At 41.8% G+C, this 20,958-nt stretch overlaps 2 protein-coding genes across 11 annotated transcripts in view; one reads left to right on the top strand and one right to left on the bottom strand.

Annotated features, from left to right (window-relative positions):
* arvcfb (ARVCF delta catenin family member b) overlaps nucleotides 1-20,958 on the bottom strand; it is a 220,626-nt gene that overhangs the window by 111,227 nt on the left and 88,441 nt on the right. The window contains exon 1 of one of the 10 annotated variants that reach the window (XM_052066964.1): nucleotides 11,015-11,261. The exons of the other annotated variants lie outside the window; for them this stretch is intronic. Coding sequence (XP_051922924.1) covers nucleotides 11,015-11,035 — 21 coding nt within the window. The 5' untranslated portion in view covers nucleotides 11,036-11,261. Of the gene's footprint in view, nucleotides 1-11,014; nucleotides 11,262-20,958 lie in introns of those variants that run through there. 10 annotated transcript variants of the gene reach the window in all.
* Nucleotides 1-20,958, top strand: part of LOC127601606 (uncharacterized) — a 96,587-nt gene that overhangs the window by 57,102 nt on the left and 18,527 nt on the right. The gene's annotated exons all lie outside the window — the stretch shown is intronic.

Below are 20,958 nucleotides of genomic sequence, written 5' to 3'. Positions count from 1 at the left end.
CCTCACAAGGGTCGCGGGGGTGCTGGAGCCTATCCCAGCTGTCTTCGGGCAGTAGGCGGGGGACACCCCGAATTGGTTGCCAGCCAATCGCAGGGCACACAGAGACGAACAACCATGCACACCCTCACTCACACCGAGGGACAATTTAGAGTGATCAATCAGCTTGCCATGCATGTTTTTGGAACGTGGGAGGAAACCGGAGTACCCGGAGAAAACCCACGCAGGCCCGGGGAGAACATGCAAACTCCACACAGGGAGGCCGGAGTTGGAATTGAACCCGGTACCTCCGCACTGTGAAGTCGACGTGCTAACCACTGGACCGCCCACAAGTGACACCATTTAGCGAATATCTGTTAGAATTGTGTAATTCCCAAATAATTACACAAGGATCAACACCACGCAACAACAGCACATTGATCGCAAGTACCTGTAAATATCTCCTTTATCAGTGTGATTTATATATATTTTAATTTTTAATGGGGGGGGGGTATTTTTGTGATGTATTGAAATTTGAGCTCCACCTTGGCAAAGTATCACTATTTTTCAATCAAGTAATGGGGCTAAAATATGTGCAAACTATTCCATGACCATGTGGTACAGAGACTGTATTGTTATTTTTGCTGATGAACACAATGCTCCGAATTCCTAACATGTTGTGGAGATTAGAGAACAACACTGTGGAATTCTGAGCCACAGATGATGACAAGATGCTCACATTTCTTCGATTCGGTTTCATGACTTCCTTGGCACGATTTTCATACTTCCATTCCTCGATCTGCCCCAGTGATCTGAATGGTTTCGCATCTGCTCATCAAATGATGCAACAGCACCTGCTGGACTATAAACCAAAGTGTGGAAAGAGGAAGGAGGGACCGCTATCGTGCGGATTATGACTCAGTTGAGGTATTGGGCCTTGGAAGTTCCAGTTTCACTAATAGCGTCTGTGCACTTGTGGGGAAACACACAATGAGTCAGCCGTTGGACTCTTTCAATGAAATCACAGAGGCATTAGCAAATCGGTCCACAATGAAACCAATGAATGAGCAATAACTGTGTCTATTATTCAAATTCCTGGAGTTTTCCAGGAAAGTCTCCATCACAACTGTAATGTTGATGGGATAATTCACCTGTGTAAATGCACAGCCACACCAAAGAGGATTAGTGTACATGATCGTTTCCAGAGTCAGCTTCGGGAGCGTGGAGACATGCGCAATGGCCTGCACTGGACAACCAGCGGAGGCATCTGTGGTGTCAAACCAGACTCCAAGATAGACATACTGGTTGAATGAAGTCTCACAATTCTGTAACAGCCTGAATGAGACGGCTGTCATATTTCATCCTGCCACTTTAGAGACCAACTTTGGCAGCAGATACCAAAACACGTTCAGCGGACATGAACACAAAATGATGCAGGACTGCAATACAAGATCACACAGCCTAGAAAGATAGATGCACGATATGTATTCTATCGGCTTAAAGTACGAAGCATCAGCAAACTAAAGTCATACATTATTTCACGTTGACCTGCTTTCTCATGTTGGGATGAGATAGAAAAAAAAACATTCTTCCTAATGAGTCTCTTTGATCTATCAGTGAGACACGTTCCAGTAGCAGTCAAAAAATGTCGGCAAACCTATACAAATGCCAATAATTTTGATTCTCAAGGGAAACTAATTGAAAAATGCTCGGAGATTCCCAAAATCAATACTCACATTTCAACCATGTCAATTCAATAAACTGTAGCACCTAAAGCACGGCATGTCACAGAAAAGCAATCACGACATTCAGCTTTTACAGACCGTATCCATACACAGTGGGGACAGATAACTACACAACTCGCTAAGGAAGCGGTAAATCCAGTAAGCATAGAAATAAATCTTTCATTTTCATGTCCATAAGGAACACAGATGTGTTTATTTAGCGCAATGCTTCGCCAGTTGAATACATATTTTTTTTCTTTTCCTTCTTTTGTCACACATGGCTCTGTGGAAGCTGCGGTATCCGAGTTATTTTGACCCCATTCAGAAGCCCACTCGCACAAAACTGTTGTTCTGCCCCTGCTCAAGGTGGGGAAAAGGAATCACACAATCAAATTATTCAGTCCAACTACAACTAGAAAATATGTAAACATAATCAGCGGTGTGGACTGGGCAATTTCAGCACTGCAATTATTTTGTACGACTCACTTAGACACGATCGTTCAACTGAGCGATGCCGTGGCACAGTGGAATTCTAACGGGTGGTGGCGTCCGAAGCACTGTCGACAAGCTGAAGTGTAGAGGCAGGTAATGGCAGATGTAACGTAAATTAGCTTGATGAACAGAAGACTTAGTTGTGTACGAGGCAACCGATGAGTAGCTTGTGACAGTGACAGTCCAGAGTCAGAGGGCTGCAGATATCATGACAGTCCTAACGCCTGCAAACTTCTGATTATGCTTTGGCACGGTGATTCCAGATCACTCTCTCGGCACAGGCCCACAGTGAGTTCCACATCACAATGTGGCAAGGGACAAAATTGCTTTCCCTTTCAAGGCCGTCACTTTGATACAATATCCAACTCCCAGAAATTTGTCTTTGCTAACGCAGCATATTGCAAACACTTTTACAATTTTTATTAACTCACTTTATTAACTTGGTACCAGCCAATTCTAGACCAAGTCTGAAAAGACGTTTAAAAATGTCTTTGGGAATGAATGAGTTAATGGGAAATCTATAGCGTTACTGAAATACAAAGATAAACGCCTTATCTTCACAATAAGGGTCTTCAAAACGAATAATAAATCAAGAAACATTACCAACCAGACAAACAAAAATGGCAAACAGTCAGTTTTTGTCACTACCGTTCTGTTATATATAATAGATATTATGATTATATAATAATATAATCATAATAATAATAATAATTAAATGATGTGAAGGAAAATTGTAAATAGTACTGCGATTTATCCATTTGTGTTCATATTGTATTTAATTGAAAGATGTTTGTTGTTTTTTTTCTCTTTCTCCTTTCTTCTTTCTACATACATTCTTGCTGCTGGAGGCTGTAAATTTCCCCAGTGTGGGACGAATAAAGGATATCTTATCTTATCTTATATTCATTCATTCATTCATTCATCTATATAAATGGACTTCCACCTATAAGGATAACGCAAGACATATTTAACGGGACAAAATGATGAAACGTGAGTCGTATTATTCAAGCGATCGTCCACGTGAAGACATGAGTTTAATGTGGAAAGGTAGTCTCATATGTCGCTTAGTGATTTAGTAAAAGCAGGACTACATGACTGTTGGCAGTTCACAAACAACCACAAGCAAGTCGCCAGTGGGTTGGCTGGCCAGTTTTTTCGGGAGACTGGGGAGGATGTGGACGCGGACGCTTCAGTTATTTTCCACATTTAAAAGAGAGTTTTATGCTTTGTTGGCGGAAGAGGCAATTAAAGAAATTACTGATATACCAAAACTAAATCGATCACTCCGATAATTTAAAGGAACCACGCATGTTTTGTTTAAACTCACCCTCAGGATAGAGCAATTGAATGTGCCGGTTTTAGGGCAGTTGCAAAAAGTTGCGCCTGCTTGAATAGAAAGAACAGATATTAGCGTTAAAAAAAAAATCAAAGGAGTAGAAGTACAAAGTAAGCTCCTCCACCAAAGTACAAACATCCAAAATTGTTACGTCAGTAAGGAAACAGTCTTTTGACTTTTTTCTTACTTGACACCTCTGTTTGCGACCTGAGATCAATTCCTCACCGACATCTTTTCAGAGGTTTTCAGAGGTACATTACAAAGCGCGGACACAGCTATTATGGCCTATTACCAAAATAAAAGCTTGCCTGGCTGAAGCAGCACGGTACAAAGAGCTTAAAAACCAGACGTTGGGATTTTCCACCCCTTATCCCGCCAAAAGAATTTTAAGTACCGCATCTTCAACAAATGGCTAGCACTTGGCCCTCTATTTTTGAGGCTCAGGTTAACACTCTTCACAGTCTATTACAAATTCCGAACAAATTAAACATAAGACAGTGAGATGGAATGAGACGGCCTGTTACTTATTTATGTATGTAAACGTCCTGCAATCATTATCTAGTTGCACCCACTTACGCGGTGCAGATGCACTGGATACCTCAAAGAGCCCAATGGAATGTGTGAGGAGGCGCGTCATTCCATTGTTCACAAGTGGCTGTTCTGGGAACGGCGAGCGCGCATATCAAGAGAAGATGAGAAACAAGACCGCGCCATCCCATGTAATGACATATGACAGCCATCGCTGAACATCTGAATGCCGCCATTAAACGCTACAAATGGTTGTCTGCGTGGAGAGCCAGCAGCACAAAGAACGCAAGGAACACATTTGTCTTTCCATTTTAGGGAGTTCTCGTCCCGGTTTTGGCTGAACTCTTGCCTTTGGTTAGCATAATGCTTGTGTGCAGCTGCGGCTGCTAGAGCAGAAGCTGCAAGTAGCAAGGGTTGTCGTTGGGCCAAAGTCGGTCAACTTACAGTGGTTTGGACTTTCATTCCACCTCTATGGCTCCCACTCTTTTATTTTTCTCCCTGGACCCAAGCCATCAGCAGTAACAGCAACTGTTGTGTGCTGTAAGGTTCGGAACGGCATTCTAATGAGCTGTCGCACCTCATCAGAGTTCTTCAACCTCCAGTGGGTCAATAAACGCCGGTCCTGACTGTGAACCCCAAACATGCTTGGTGACTGAGCTCTAAGAGAGCAATAAACAGACTGACTGCAGTTTGACATGCAATCTTGCTCTGGCGATCGTTACCCAAAAGAAAGGGTCAAAAACGGCACAGATTCTTGATGCGATGTATACGCCTCTGTGAGTGCCCATCACCGCTGTGTTAAGTTCTACCATATATGACGGGAATCATTCACATGCGAGAAAAAAAAGATGTCTCATACCAAGTCATTGCGCCGCCACATGTCAGACTAATCTGAATGGCCAGTCAACTCTGTCAAAGGGAATCATTAATCCCAAAAGGCAGCCAGAGACAGATGGTACCATGATGGCAGATCGATGCTCTCCCTGACATCCCAACCGTTTCCAGTGGCAGGAAGTGGGCTAATCCTTCAAAAGAAAGTTCCAGACTAAACACGCAAGTGCGGCTTGAGCCATGTTTTGTCCAGGTCTTGACATTACCCGACATATACAGCCTCATTCAGTGCATGAAAAGAGAAGGGGAGGAGTAGAGAAGCATTTCTTTTTTTTTTTCTGCTAGAGAGACGCTTTATAAAAGCTTCTTCGACCTTCCCCCGAAGGGCTTCTCTCAAGCGGTCACAAGATTCAGAATAAATGCGGTGGAGCGTCTATGAATTATAAATAAGTGCTCCCAATGCACGCACCAAACTCCCAGTATGAAACGACAGGAAAACGTATCAAATTAGCTTTTGGTGATTGATCTTAAACGACTTGAAGGGAGTAATTTTTAACAGGTGTATTGGTCTTTTACCAAAAGGTCCATGTGACTGACTGAGAGTATTCTTCACCGGCTGTCCTTGCCTTCATAGCCCAAACTGCATGCTTGTGACATTTGCAGACACTGCCGTCAAAGATTCAAAGTGCTTCACCACATTCCCAATTGGAAAATCGGTTAAAAGATTGTGTTGTAATTTGCAATTGTTATGGAGGGCTTTCTTTGACACAGGCCTAGAAGAAGTGAAAGGGTAGGGGGAAATTTGAGTTGGTTTCCCTTTGCAGCGATAATAGCTTTCTGGGAAGACTTTCAATGGATTTTGGAGCGTGTGTGTGTGTGTGTGTGTGTGTGTGTGTGTGTGTGTGTGTGTGTGTGTGTGTGTGTGTGTGTGAGAGAATTCTTTCGTCTTACAGCATTCATCCAAAAGACCATTTATGGGGCCAGAGGTTGCTGAGGTTGGGCAAGAAGGCCTAGGTCGCAAAAACTGTGAAAGGACCTTAGTTCAAATGTGGTTCAGGGGTTGTGGGTTGAACCTAAAAAGCTGCCGCATGGAAGTGGACTAAATATTTAGGTAAGATGAAATAGTACAATTCCAGGAAAATAAAAGCCACTAAATTCTCATGATTACAATGTTGTTATTTACTGGCGGAATTGATCTTTTCCTGTATTTTTATTGTTTTTGTCGCTCTTTAGATCGAGCAAAAGGTTGTGCAATGACAGAACTGATACCGTTATGTAAACTTACTACAATCAGTCTGACAGATTTTGATGATACATCGAGTAAATATTGTCACTCCAAATCATGCTGCTTTAGTGCTGCTGCCGGCACGATTTTATGCAATATTAAACGAAGGTCTGATCCGATGCGACTGTGTGAAGCTGTCGCTTTCTGTCGCTTTCTGTTATCTATCTGATCAAAACCATGATTCTCATTGCTGGCTTATAGCAGCAAAGAGAGGAAGTTGTGTCATCCACACGGTCAGGAAAAGTATAAATCCCACCAACCAGAGCCTGCATACAAACATTGAACAAATAGAACTCGGACAAAATTGATTTTCTCTTGGGGTTTTTTTTGGCTTTTAGGTGTGCTGAAGGGCGCATGGTTGGACAGGTGTCATCAATGGCAAATTCAACTAATTTGGCCACGGGGAATAAAGCTCAACTGACTTTTAAGACCTCCGTTATTACAAACTAGCAGGTCAAGTAACGTCGTGAGGCAAAACGCAACGTGGACTGAAAGCAGCTGTACAAAATTTGGGATAATAGGCTCAGAATATGCAAAGAGAAACTGCAGCTCAAGCATGATAATAAGACTGCCATCTCATTAGAGCTCTGCTATTCTCCTCAATGCTGTTTTGTAACAAGGCTGTACGGCAGGATCCCCCGCTGCCTCCCATTATATACTGCACCTCAAATTTCTTTAATTCCATCGAAGTGATGATAAAAGGAGAGGGGGAATTATTATCTTCAACAGTGGTCACTTTGAGAAGGAACGAGCGTGAGGCTGCATCAACCGAGATTTGAGTCAGTAGTGACTTAGGGCAGGGTGAAAGGGGTGGGAAAGAGGAGGCGGAGGCTGTCTGGGTTTGAATGAACACCTGCTGGTGATCCACAATGACTAGGGAAAATAAAAACCAACAAAACAAAAGCTGATGGGGGGGTTCATGTGATACACTGCACGGACATGCAGTGCGCTATCTATAGCGCACTGCATTACTTATCAGTGAACATTTGTGCATGATGTCCGTTTTAATCCACTTGGAGCACAGATGTCTGGGGTTGTGTTGCGTTGAAATATTTATTACAAAGTCAGGATTGCCTTCCAAAAGTAAACTGCAGCAATGGCAGCCTGAAATCACATAACGCAAATTTTAAAAAATCCAAATAGATTAAATAAAACAGGCAATGAGAAGTAATTGTCATCCACTACTCATGAGGCCAAACAAAAAAGATAGTGTGTTTCCAGTAACATGAAATTTCAGCATAGGGTCGGTATGTCGGACAAAGTTTGTTTTTTTTTTATCTTTTTTTTTCCATCAAAAATGTAAACAAAATAACCATAAAACATAAAACAAGAAGACGTTGAACCGCCGCCACCTATTTAGTTTTCTCCCCGCTCCGGACTCGGGGGGCCCGGGGCGCGTCGCCGCCTCCTCCGCCCTCGGTGTTTACTTGGCCTGTGGTGTTCATCAAATAGTTTACAGATTTTTTTCGATACATCAATGGATGCTATTTTCTTAACATTATGGTGCGAGCATGAAACTGTAACACAGAAAACGCGGTTGAAAGTGTCGTCGCAGATCGCGGCCGCCGCCATGTTTCAATGTTGTTGACAGACGACAGGGCAAACGACGCACGCGCTCAACTTGAATATCGCGAGAGTTTGCACCGATGTAAACCCGCTACACAAAAATGTAGTGGGTTGTTTGAAAAAAAATGCAGACGACGTAGAAATTCTCGGTCGGTCGGGTTACCGAAAACACGCTTTTTTTTTTCTATGCCTGATTTTGAAGCTTCATTGATGCCAGCGAGTCGACTCAAAATCTTGAAATTTACCGCCACGTGGATGAAGGATAAATACTGCTGTAGTGCAATACAATCAAACACCAGAACATATTTATTTTTAATTAAAAAGAAATATGCCGTATCACATCTGCAAAATAAGTGTTTTCCATTGGATAGAGGCATTTAAGGACAAAACATCAGAGAATTAAGTGAGAGATGATTAATAGACTCACTAGAAAAAGTTTGTATCACAAACTAAATAGTTACTGGGTCGTGACGAAGCAATTTTAAACATAATTACTCAAACCAAATTGTCATTCATGGGTTGCTTCTGTTTACGACTTGAAACACATTCCTGCTGGTCATTGAGCTCAATATGTAAATGCCTGGTTCTGAGGTGCTACCAAGTTGATAAGGAGACAAACGCGCATTTCACAAATTATTTTGGAAAGCACAATACATCACGTAATATGAGTCGTCATTCAACACGACAGCCACGGCCCTTGTATGGTAAACACGTCCGGTATAGACGTGCTGCATGATGGGGAGGCCATCTGGTATGACCGGCCACCACATGACCATGTCTCCTGCAAAACGCCAGGACTCACCCCCCCTCGTTCTATTAATGTGCTCCGCTCGGCTAGTATGTGTTCATATGTTATCACTCAGAGTCATTATACTCGTATGACCCCGAAACGCAGCCGTTTGTCATGCTCTACATGTCTTCAAATATTGATCCACTTATCCACAAAGGGGGAGCCTGAGGAAAGCAGGAGTCACCGCACCAATACACTGCCAATGATAAATGCACAGAACTTTGGGGTTTTTCTTGAAGAAGGCAAATAGCGTACAACAATGTAGTAGGAAGCCTCAAATGCTGTCAGGAAACTGGCAGACAGAAGACAAACCCGCCTCTAGTCTTTGGCTGGATCGCCATGAATTATTTTGATTTTCTGATCGTGCCCTTTGCTGAACAGGAAGAACGCTGTGTGTGTTTTTGATAGATCTCGGAAGGATGGCTGCTACTGGATTATTCATAATGTTTTCATTTCTTCTCCATGAGATATCTGTTTTTCTATTTTTCATGATGAAAAGATGCAACAGCCTCTGCATCTGAACTTAAGAGGCCGAGGGCACAACATACACGCTTTTGGTGTACAGGCATCAAACTCACATATGGGCTGCTCTAGTTTTCCCAACTAATTGGATGGCTATGCAACCATATTAATTAGACAAAAAGCTAATTTAGAGGAAAATGAGCAGCCTTTGTCTCACCTCCAGCTAAAATACTGAGCATAAATACTGAGTTTGAGCTGAAGAAAAACAACAACTTGATTTACCGTCACCCTCCTAAAATAACGGCCATTCATTTTTTTCTTGCTTTTTTAGAAAACGTTAAAAAAAATAAATTAATACAAAGTGTCGCAAATTCAAAAATGTAATTTTATTTCAAGGATATAAATAAATGTTTTGATCATCTAAGGGTGCAGCTGAGTTTAACAGAGGTGGCTCGCATCTGTCAGGCAATAAAAAAAATACTTCTCAAAATATGACTTAAGCCATTTTAGTATATATTAAATGTCCCGTCTCTTATGATCTCCTACCAGATCTAAGACTAATATAGCAAATATTTCATAATGCCCAATGTCCTACTTTGAATTTGATTTTCTACTCTGCGATGTTAACACAAGCTATTTGGAACTAATCGTTTCTTTGTTAAAAAAAAAAAAAAAACACTCAAAAGAACCTGAAAGTTGTTTTTGCAACAAAAAGGTATGGTGCTTCCCAAAAGTTTAAAATGACAGCTGTGAGGAGTTTGAATTCAAACATTTTGCTATTCCTTGATGTTTTTCCTCCACAGTCAAGACAAAATCACATCCAGAGAATCAATGGACAGCTTAAGTGTGACGAGGAAGCAGGTGCTCCCAGCTGAGGAATCTCCAGCTAGGTTGAAAAGGTCACGCCATGATGCCGGCCTCACCTAAAGTATGCCAACCATCTTGGTCCTGCAGAGGTCATACGGGTGGGTGCAAGGTCATTCCTTCACCTCTCTGAGCCATTTTAGGAAGAAAAAAATGGCAAGGACATATTCTTGGGTCATTGACATGCATTCCAGCACGCATACATCCGAGATAGGGGCCCAACAAGTGGTGACCCTTGAGTAACAAGCCTGGTTTGAATCATCAGCACTTGCATAACACTTCTAAAGTTTCGGGGTTATCACAGCCAAAGGGATGGGAAAATATAGGGTGACCGAGGGAAGATAAACAGCATCCATCACTTATGTCTACCTATAATGTGACACTTATTTACACGGGAAACTCTTACAACAGCCAGCGTTTTTTTTTTTCTAAACAAACACCAGCGGATAAGATGTTGGCCTCATTCAATCGATCACTTTTGTATTTTTTTCACATGTCTTTCGATCAAGTGAGGTGCCAAGCTTGATGGGGAGAGGCTCTTCAAACTCAGTGAGCATCTCCAATATGCACATCGTGCCCTGGTACATACAAATCCTCACGAGTCCTAACAAAAGCACATTCCATTGGTTTCTATGCAAGAAAAAGACAAAAGGGTTTAAAGTCATGCCTTTCACACAATTGTCAGTACAGCCCATGCTATAAATCTGGCCTGAATTCAGTCAAGAGTCTTGCAGGCGGTACGGGGACAAACTTTTAAGTTGCCTAATGCCCACACAACCGCGAATGTCTTCTCGGGGCGAGCCCATGACTGCTCCCACCAGGAGACCACAAGTCAAGGTCCAGAAAACGTACAAGAGCCCACGCAAACGCGCTACACTGAAGATCCAAGTACTTGTCGTTAGGCTGAGATGTTTACTAAATTCGCATCGTGTTCACCTGATGTCATCCTGTGTAAGGGGGCGGGACACGCCAATCAATGCACGCAGACGCGCCATATAGTCCTAAATCACATTTCTTAAACCTGCAATCAAACAGATCACAGAATGATCTTGTACCTTAAGGCAAAACTGTGCAAGTCAGATGAAAAATTATCGCTCAAGGGCAACGTGAAGAAGAGAGAGAAGCTCGCGATGAGACTGAGAACAGGCATCAATACGAACCTGTTTCACTTCAGCAGGCATGGTCCAATTTTCCTCCTTTCGCTCCCCGAAATGGGAATAACCTCTGTGGAATTGAAATGTCTGACGGCTATTTCCAACGATAGGAAAAGTTATGCCTTTCCCTCCTCTCCGCCGCTTGCGCCCTTGAGTTATCCTCGTGTATTTACGTGTAGTTTCGCCTCTAAGAGCGCAGAGGTTGCAGCTCAGAAGCGGTCAGCCATCCTCGACTGGCCTGTCAAGTTCAACATCGAAAACTATGAACATACCGGAAATGTGATAAAGCCTTTCAAAATAAGACTCGTTCTGCTGTTCCAAGTACGTAGTTCTGATGTGTCACCCAATCAACAGTACAAAACCGTAGCTCTAAAATATCGGCTAGGTAAAATCTTCACATCACACTTTATGGAACACAGAGCAAAAATGAAAATGAACAATACATAGCACACGATGTACAAAGTAGGTAAATGGTAGATGTTAAATTAACATAACTGCATCAATCCAACTCTTGAACATTGTTTTCTTTCAGTGAAGAAGGCATTTTCTGATAGCTTTTGTGTTACTTTGACTTTTTGAATTTGTATCAAATGAAAAGTATTCATGAAAAGAGTTTGTGGTACACTAGACAGACTGAGGCTGCTCTCTTTCAGTGAAAGTGAAATAATACAACATTTAGGATCAATTTGATTGATGTTGCACTATTCAATAAGATTGTGTGCCAGGGTATTATTCCCAGTCAGTGGTAAAAGTAAAATATGTTGGGTTTTTTTTGTTTTGTTTATATTGGTGGTGTTTCTTTCCTGCTTGTTTGTTTCAATGTATTGTCATTATTGGTAATTTATTGTAAGATTAAAAACAAATGAATAACCCCACCGCCCCGCCCCCCATTTAGAGGGTTAGAATACATGTTTCAAATTTCACAGGGAAAAAAAAAATGTTAATAACCATATTTAGAGACATTTGTGTGAAATGTTATTTTTTATGTATAATACATTTCTGCAAGCCATCCCTTATTGAAAGACCGTTCTATATACTGTATATACACACACACACAGTATATGTAAGAACTCATACTGTTTTTATTTTGAAATTGCACTAGATCGAGTATCTATTCAGCTGTACTTATTGGAATTGACAACTTTTTGTAGAGACAGATTCTTTGCAGAGATGATGTATACATAAATGAAAAGGAGAAAATAGAGAAGGAAAGAGAAACATATACGCTTGCGAGGTCTTGCTCTCTAGTGAATCCAAGTCAATAGCAGCTGGAGCAGAATTGTGTGCCCACAATAATACAATGCGCACAGTCAACATACTATATATATTATGAGTTATCTAGAGACAAAGAAACACTGGGGCCAATGGAGAGGAGGGGAAAAGGAGAAAGGTGGCTCATAAGTCACAGTCTCTCTCTCTCTCTCTCTCTCTCTCTCTCTCTCTCTCTCTCTGTCTCTCTCTCTCTCTCTCTCTCTCTCTCTCTCTCTCTCTCTCTCTCTCTCTCTCTCTCTCTCTCTCTCTCTCTCTCTCTCTTGTCATACATATATTTGAAGGTTCTTCTTTGGTGTGTCTCTGGCACCTTGGTGAGGTGGGACGAGCACCTTCTATACGCACCAGCTGTGTCTGTCTCTCACCCTAAAGACCCCTCCCCCTTTTGGCATGGAGAGTGAGGCCAAGAGGAAAAAAAAGCATAAAAGGAGGGGGTCTGAGTCTCAGACACAAAACAAAAGTTGCCCCCATTGAGGCAAAGGCAAGCCCAAACTCTGCAAATTTTTACACCCTACATACACATGGACACTGGCAGTTTCTTTTCTTTCCCTCTTTGTCCCGTTCCTCTCACTGCTCTGGATGTAAGGAAGGGGTGGGACGTATGTGAAAGAATTCACACTCCAATATCAAGTACTGTGTCCAGGACTACGATGGAATGTTAATCTAATAACGTCAATGAAAGCTTAAAGGAAAACTTTGAGAGACGTTTGGACAGTCAGGAGAGGCGGAAAGGGATGACTGGATTTAAAATAAACAGAGAAAGGAGAAATCCCAAGCAGAGGGGAAATGCCTGAGGTTTGGCATTCCACGAGCCTAGCAGTGCTGTTTCATCTCCCTAGTGTTGTGGATACAATTGTTCCTTCTGAAAGAGTTGGCCCACCATGCACCACTGCATTTAGATCAAGTTACTGGCCACAATACCTCCCAACAGTGGCATTTATAAATCTTGTCTCAAGTTAATGCGTTTGAATGATTAGATTCAAGTAATTTAACCTCTGATTAAGTTTTGTGACCAATTCAAAATCTATTAAAGACTAGAAAACTCATAAAACGTTAAGTTGAAACGTGTTTCATCTTCTTAACTGTGTGAATTTGAAAATTGGCATGTGGGGGAGTTAAATGGGACAAATGGTCTAACAGATTATACCTCTGCATATATTGTATAATTACCGGTCTGCATATAAAATAACAACAATCAATTTCAACGATATGTTTGTTTTTGCATTTTGTTGTTTTACGGAATCTTAAATCTGTTCGGCAACAGGAGAAAAACTGGACCGTTATAAGTATTCCTTCATTTTCGACTGTGTATCCATTTCAGGAGCACTGAGGCCTTTGGGAATGAGGCGTGGTACATTCTGGACTGGTTGTTAGTCAATAGTAGGGCAGCGTCATAATCCTCACACTCTAGGGATCGTAAGCATGTGCAAATTTTATGCATGGATGTAGCCAAGAGCAATTCATGATGATTATTATTTTTTTCTCTCAAAGATAAACACCTCAAATTACGAGTGGGTCGGCATATTAGCTACTTTTTCAGCGTGACAGTTGCAACGTAGTAGTGGTTATGAAGTCGCCTCATCACAACACATACTGTACTAAACTCTTGCAATGACGATTCAAAGAACTCCTTCCTGTCTCTGTTTATTATCCACCCGTTATTGTTCTTCTTTGTCTCTCTGCTTCTCTCTCTTAAAGTGCCGCACTAGATTCTTAAGAACGTACTGCTGCTGTGGTTTATGGCCCAATTTTCAACCCGTCAAAATGAAGGATGGCCTTAAATTTTTCCCGTTGACTCTTTAAAAAAATCCGTCAATGACGGAAAATTGTCGGTTAATGTACCCGCAGCAGAAACAGAAATATAAAAGGTGTAAATTTTTATACAGTCTTGTTTAGCTTAGATTTCGTTACAAAAGACAGGCTTTAATTTGTTATCATAAATCAGCCCTCCTCCTCCCGAGTCTTCACAAATAAAAAATGAAATTTCAGGTTTGCTTCGGGCTCTGGCCTGCAAATCAAGTTACCGTAATTGGTCGGGCTCGGGCCGGGTCGGACTTTAATACCCGCAGGCCGGGTCGGGCTGGAAGTTTTAGGCCGGATCTTAACCAATTTACGATTTTGAGGTGATCAGTAGTTTGGGTGCAATCAATTTTAAAATAAAGATGACCATGACTCTTGACAATATCATTTACATCCATGCATTCATGTTGTATCATTCAATGTGTTTCAATAATGTGAAAATCATGTGAATGAGGATGCTTGTGGGCTTTGTCATCACAAATTATGATTTAGAAATATAAGATGCTCCAGTGTTTTGGATTTCAGTTCGTTGCGTTCAATGCATGCTATTTCCCCTGTTGTGGAGAACACACACACACACACAATGGAATAAGACATGTCAAAAATCCGAGAGGCACTTGGTGAGACAAGGAGACTTTAATAAATACCTTATTCTCCAAAAGGAGATCAAAATGGCTCTACACGGCGGACAATTTGTGTTTGTCCGACAAGGTTTACGTTTTATGTGACTTTTAATAACAACGTGGCAGTCATCAAACATGCGGTGTGCTCACTCACAGTCACTTTCTGGAAGTCCCCCGTATAGGCGGGACCTCTCAATCAACTGGATTATGACGTACAGTACAAACGTTCATAAAGCACTTCTCATACAATAATAGCCTATTATATGACAGCCGACACGATGTTCGAAGTCAAACGGACACGTTTTTTCTGATAATCAGTGTGTTTTCCGTATTGCCCAAACATATATTTTTATTCGAGCGACGGTGAGGTCTGGCTTTTTTCGGCAGGCGGCATCGTGTCGCCAGACGCACTTGTTTATAAACACTGTGTGGCGGGCGTTTGCTGCGTCAACGCCCCCTGCACTGAGTCGACGCCCCCTGGACTGAGTGGCGCAGCCTGGACTGTGCCAAGCAGCCGGGACTGTGTCGACGCAGCCGATGCAGTCTCGACTGCGCAGATGCAGTTCACGTGTTAATCACGTGATGTAATGAAGCAGCACATGCACCGACACATGGATTGCTCTGTGAGCCCGACGCATGCGTCAACGCATCGGTGTCGCTGGACCCATCACTACCAAATGGTTTTATATTAGTTTTATATTCCAAAATGTAACGTTCCGGGCAGTAAGCGGGTTACACCCTGAACTGGTTGCCAGCCAATCGCTGGGCACAAATGGGCACGAAAAAATATTCACACTGATCGAATTTAGCGCTACAATCAACCTACATAAATGAATTTCAGAGGAAACCAGATTACCCAGAGAAAACGCACGCAGGCACTAGGAGAACATGAAAACTCCACATGGGGAGGTAGCAGGTGGAATCAAACCCTGCACCTTTGCACGGTGAGGCGAACGTGCTAACCAGTCATCAGATGTGCTAACCAGTTGAACCCCGTGCGGCCTGTAAAACCACATTTGGGCAATAACTTCGTTGACATGACAGAAATACAGAATGTAATTTAAAATGATTTCAAATGAAATCTTGTAAAATATGCTATTCACAAGATTTGTGAACACCCACAAACTGATGAAGTGAGCACCGATTGACAAGAGATGAAACACATCCTTGTAAAATTAATTCTCATACATTCATATTCTCCATTTTTCACCTTTTAAAAAAAAACACTGAACATATGATTAACGCGTCATCTTTGCGGCTTTCGAGAACGATGAAACTTGAATGAAATGCTCGGCGAATGAGGCAAGTCAAATAAATTGCCACTTTTTTTCACTCATTCCCACACCTCTACAAAACGAGACATTTCACATGCTAAGTTCAAATTCTTTGACTTCAGCCTCTCTGAAATGCACCAACATATGCCGTCTGGCAACATATGCCGTTTTGTAGTCTGTCTCAGTCGGAGGCAATGGCAGACCTCACTCAAGTCAGGTATAACACTTTGTGTCTGCTTAAAACGTTTTAGTGTACCTGGTTCTTTAATTGGAAGAATTTAATATCCACACAAATCTCAAATCCCAACTAAAAATATTGTAAAATGCATGCTGGACCAGTCGCACTTAAAAAGGGATACTATGTGGGTGTGCACATTAACTTGCCATTAAAGAAAAAAATGTTTTCAACAACTTTCAGTGGAACCTTTACATACTGTATGTGTATACTGTGACTGCTGCTCAATGCCATGACCCACCAATATTGTCGTATGTTATCTATTGGGGGAGACCAGCGAGGAGGGGGTCTCAGTCAGGCACGTGATATAACGTTTTTGAAAGTGAGCACCTGGCTTAAACAATTTTCTGATATGAATAAAATGCAGTTAAATGTTTCCTACACACAACAACAAACGCAAAGACAACATAATGAGTTTAAACAGAAGAATAGCCCTACAAAAGAACAGCCCCCAACCAAAAAAAAAAATCACCAAATACAAAATAATGAAATGAAAATGACATGCAATTAAAGGTTTGCTTGATTTAATAAAATATCTCTTTTGAAATATTTTAATTATATTTGTCTTGTAATTTGAGGTGTATTATATTATCTTTCTAAGGTAGTAGGGGAAAAGGTGAAAAGCACTGGTATATTCAATAAAATAGAAAATACCAAAAATGAGCATTCTCATTTCATGTCAATTTTCCAACTGAGTGTGGAGGTCCAATGTTGAGAAATTTTTGAGTATTTTGTGAGCCCAGGGGGAACCTTTCAGACTACTGAACACACATTTTCAACTGTGGTTTGAAAAGCCTGAGTCCATGTGGGTGTGCAAACTTAAAAGTCCAACACCGAACCGAATCTCAAATGTGCCATCCAATTATTACCGGGGAAGATTATACAGAAGAACGGACAATTAAATTCTGTCAAGGTCCAATGTGTCAAACATCAATAAATTTGTCATTTACATTGAAAAATCAACAGAACAATTGCACAATTGTAGTACAAAAACATGGCAATGTCGTCAATGACTTAAATGCTTGCTGTAACAAGGTAAAATGAGTATATTATACACTCAAAGAAGATTGTTTAAAAAAGGCTTTGTAGCACACCTTGAGACCTGTAATAACAGAGAAATAGGTTTTGAATTATTTGTTGTTTTTGTTAGTTTTTTATCTGTTAAATGGGGTCAGCAGCCATCCTTGTTTAGTTATCCTGCTGGACACTAGCACAGGTCACATTCCACAGAGGCCACTCTTGGAGGAGAGGGAGGGACTTCATTGTAAACATACGGACTCATTTAGATTATGTGTCAAAGTATCAAGGTGTGCTAAGTTTGGACTACTGGTACATTGGTCTTCCTAGAGTATATCTGTATGCAGGATTTCTAGCTACTGACTCTGTCAGTTGGTGTATTTAAAGAGGATTTGAAGTGAAGAAAATAGGAGCAGCTTCCAGATACCCTTCTTTGTGCTTTCGGCAAACCGAATGCTCTATTGGATTGGGATCAAATGCCAGCGAATTGGATGAGGGCAGACATTAAGTCGTCTCGTGGGCTGATTTCAACGCTGAAGGTTTGAAGCCCACCACAGAGGGGTATAAATACAGTAGCTCACCCTACAAGGCATTTCCATTTCGAGCCATTCTTTCTTCATATCTGTTCAAAGGAGAGAAATATGTCGAACCGCAACACAAAACGGTCTTTCACTTTATGTGGCCTTGAACAATCAGTGGTGTGATTCATGGGCCATCTAAGCTGAGATTAAACCTTTCCGTGTACAGATTTTTCTTTTGAATACCCATGTTCTGCATATGTATGGGTTTACAAATGGATATTTGTCACTCTGCTGGACAAAGCCGACACTTTGTTGGAGGGCTATGCGAAAAAGATAGAATAACTCGTTGGTCCTTTATTGTTGTTATGGTGCTGAGATACATGCAATTAGACAAGACGATTCAAACACATGCATGCCCTCTGTTTTCACACACTACCGTTTTAAAGCCCGTCTTACAAGGCGCTACGGAAAATTGTCAAGTCAAGTCAAGTCAACAGTATTTATAGAGCACTTTCAAACAGCCTGCTGCATGCAAGTGCTGTACATGGAGCAATTTAACATATACAATAAACAGTAAAACAAATCGGTAATAAAGACGGTAGAAAGCACCAAACAGTAAAACCAAGAACAAATCAAAGTCATGCTGAGTCGAATGCCAAAGAATACAAGTGAGTTTTGAGGAGGGTTTTGAAGATGGGCAGTGAGGAGGCTTGCCGAATGTTCAGTGGGAGGTCATTCCAGAGAGAGGGACCAACAACAGAAAAGGCTCCATCCCCTCTGAGCCTCAGTTTAGTTCTTGGTACTTCTAATAATGTCTGGTCCGCAGACCTGAGGGGTCGGGCAGGTGTGTAGGGGCGGATGAGCTCAGAGAGTTAAGGTGGCGCGAGATCATTTAGAGATTTGAAAACAAATAAGAGGATCTTGGAAATACTCTAAAATATATGGGGAGCCATTGAAGGGATGCCAGAGTAGGAGTTATGTGCTCCCTCTTACGAGTACCAGTCAAGAGGCGATCAGCGGCATTCTGGACCAGCTGAAGTGTGGGAGTAAAATCGGTCAATGTAGTGCTAAGAAAAAGTATATTCACGATGGCGAGTGCTAAATTTCAGTTCACTTAAGCAAAATCTTGACCACAACCTGAGATGTACGCTGTGGTTGTGGCAGACGATGCCGCCGATGGGAAAACAAGTAAACAGGGCGTCCTCCATAAGCGGGTAGATGCAATATTTTAAACATAGAGATAATAAATGAGATATGCCCATCCAAAATATAGCAAAGATTTGACATATTTAGTCTAAATCAATGTGGGCGGCGGCATGGTGGTCAACTGGTTAGCACATCTCACAGGACAGAGGTCGAGGGTTTGATTCTGGCTCCACCCTTCCTGTGTGGAGTTTGCATGTTCTCCCTGTGCCTGCGTGGGTTTTCTCCGGGTCCTCCGCTTTCCTCCCACATCCCATAAACATGCATGGTAGGTTAATGGACACTCTATATTCTTCCAAGATGTGCTTGTGAGCGCGAATGGTTGTTTCTCTGTGTACAGGCTCCAGAACGTCCGCGACCCTCCTGACAATAAGCGGGTTTGGATAATGGATGGATGGATGGATTCATACCGGCAGAGCCTATTTCGCTGTTAGTAGGCCTGTATAATATATCGAAAAAAAATGGTCATGGCAATAATGGCACATGCAAAATGTGGATTGCAAAAATGTGAGACAAATTCATAAGGAATCATATTCTTTAATCTGAGTTTGAAATCAGATGGAATCTAAAATGTCATACCGAAATCATATCTAGGGTCATTACAAAGACCAAATAACATGTATAATATATGGAGCCACGTGAAAAAAGTCATTTTTTTAGATACATGTTAAAAATCGACACCGCAATCAAGATACAAAGCACAATACCGTGCAATCGTGCAGCATTATTTGTCAGCCATCACAACAACTACCAGATGATTTGATATGCTTTAAACTAAGCAGGGCTTTGTATGGAAACATGAAAACCAAGAAGCAACATTCTTGGTATTCTCTACTGACTACTACACATATCAGCAGTATAAGAAAAAATGTGCTAAAGGAGGACTTTGGGAAGAGTGTGAGGAGAAAAAATAAACAAAGGACAACTTTCACACTAAAGTAATTAGGGTGTTTATGGAGGGCGAGAAGGTTTCTGATGGCACAGAGTGTGGAAAACAGGGTAGCGATAGAGGAGGAATAGAAAAAGAGAGCAGGGGGGAACTAAGGCTCATTGTTAGGAGGCTGATTTATGAGGGTACAGGGTCTCCCAGGCCCAGCCAGTGGACGGATAGATCTTATGTCACTATATCACCCTTAGCCCTTTGTGCGCATTGTGCCTAGATGGGGCTGGGGGCTGTGCGGAGATGAAAGTGGGTGGAGGGCGACTGGGCCGAGTGTTGGTTGAGTGCTGCAGTGGCATCGCAGGGTAGGGGGCTGTACATCCACACCACAGGCAGCAGCACCGATCAAAAGCTGCACTATTCCCTCCCTTCTCAGGCTGAAAATTCTTTGAAAACTCTACATACAGACCTCTCGATGACACTGCTTTGCAGTGCCAGAAACCACCCAAATAATTCAAACACTAAACCACCAGTTTATGATAACCACAATGCATGACATTATCCCGTGTTTTCTTATCAACAGGCACGGCATAAGATGGGAGATGAGGTGTCTGGTGAAATGAGGTCACTTTCTTCTGCTGCCTCAGAGGGATGGCACTGTCTGTATCTCGTTTGTCTATCTCCACACATAGAACTTCCCATCATACATCACTTGATCTTTCAAAGCGTTGATGATGACGCACCTTCGGGCAAAAATCAATTTGCCAAGGCGAGTGCAATGTCAATTGAAGAAAGGGTGTTTTCGTATGAGTGGTCGCATGCAGGGACTGTCAAAGGACGGAAATTCAAAAATGTTTTCCATCCGTGTCACTGAATCTCTTTTGATGATCACGTCAACAAGACGCTAACGGAGTGTCTGACAGAAACGATGTGTGACACAGAAAGGGACAACACAAACATGTTCTTTGCATTGATTCATAAACGGTTAAATTGAAATTGACGAGCTAAAAGAATTTGTGTCACAAATTCCTGAGAAACAAGCTATTGCTGTCGGCCTGCACTTCTGTTGCCTTTTTTAGGAGTGCGTTTATGAGTGTGTTTGTGGGAATTATTTACCATTCCTGCTAG

The sequence above is a fragment of the Hippocampus zosterae genome, chromosome 6 (assembly GCF_025434085.1).
Source record: "Hippocampus zosterae strain Florida chromosome 6, ASM2543408v3, whole genome shotgun sequence".
In the NCBI taxonomy this organism is placed as follows: Eukaryota; Metazoa; Chordata; class Actinopteri; order Syngnathiformes; family Syngnathidae; genus Hippocampus; species Hippocampus zosterae.
This window is presented reverse-complemented; position numbering and strand designations above follow the sequence as displayed.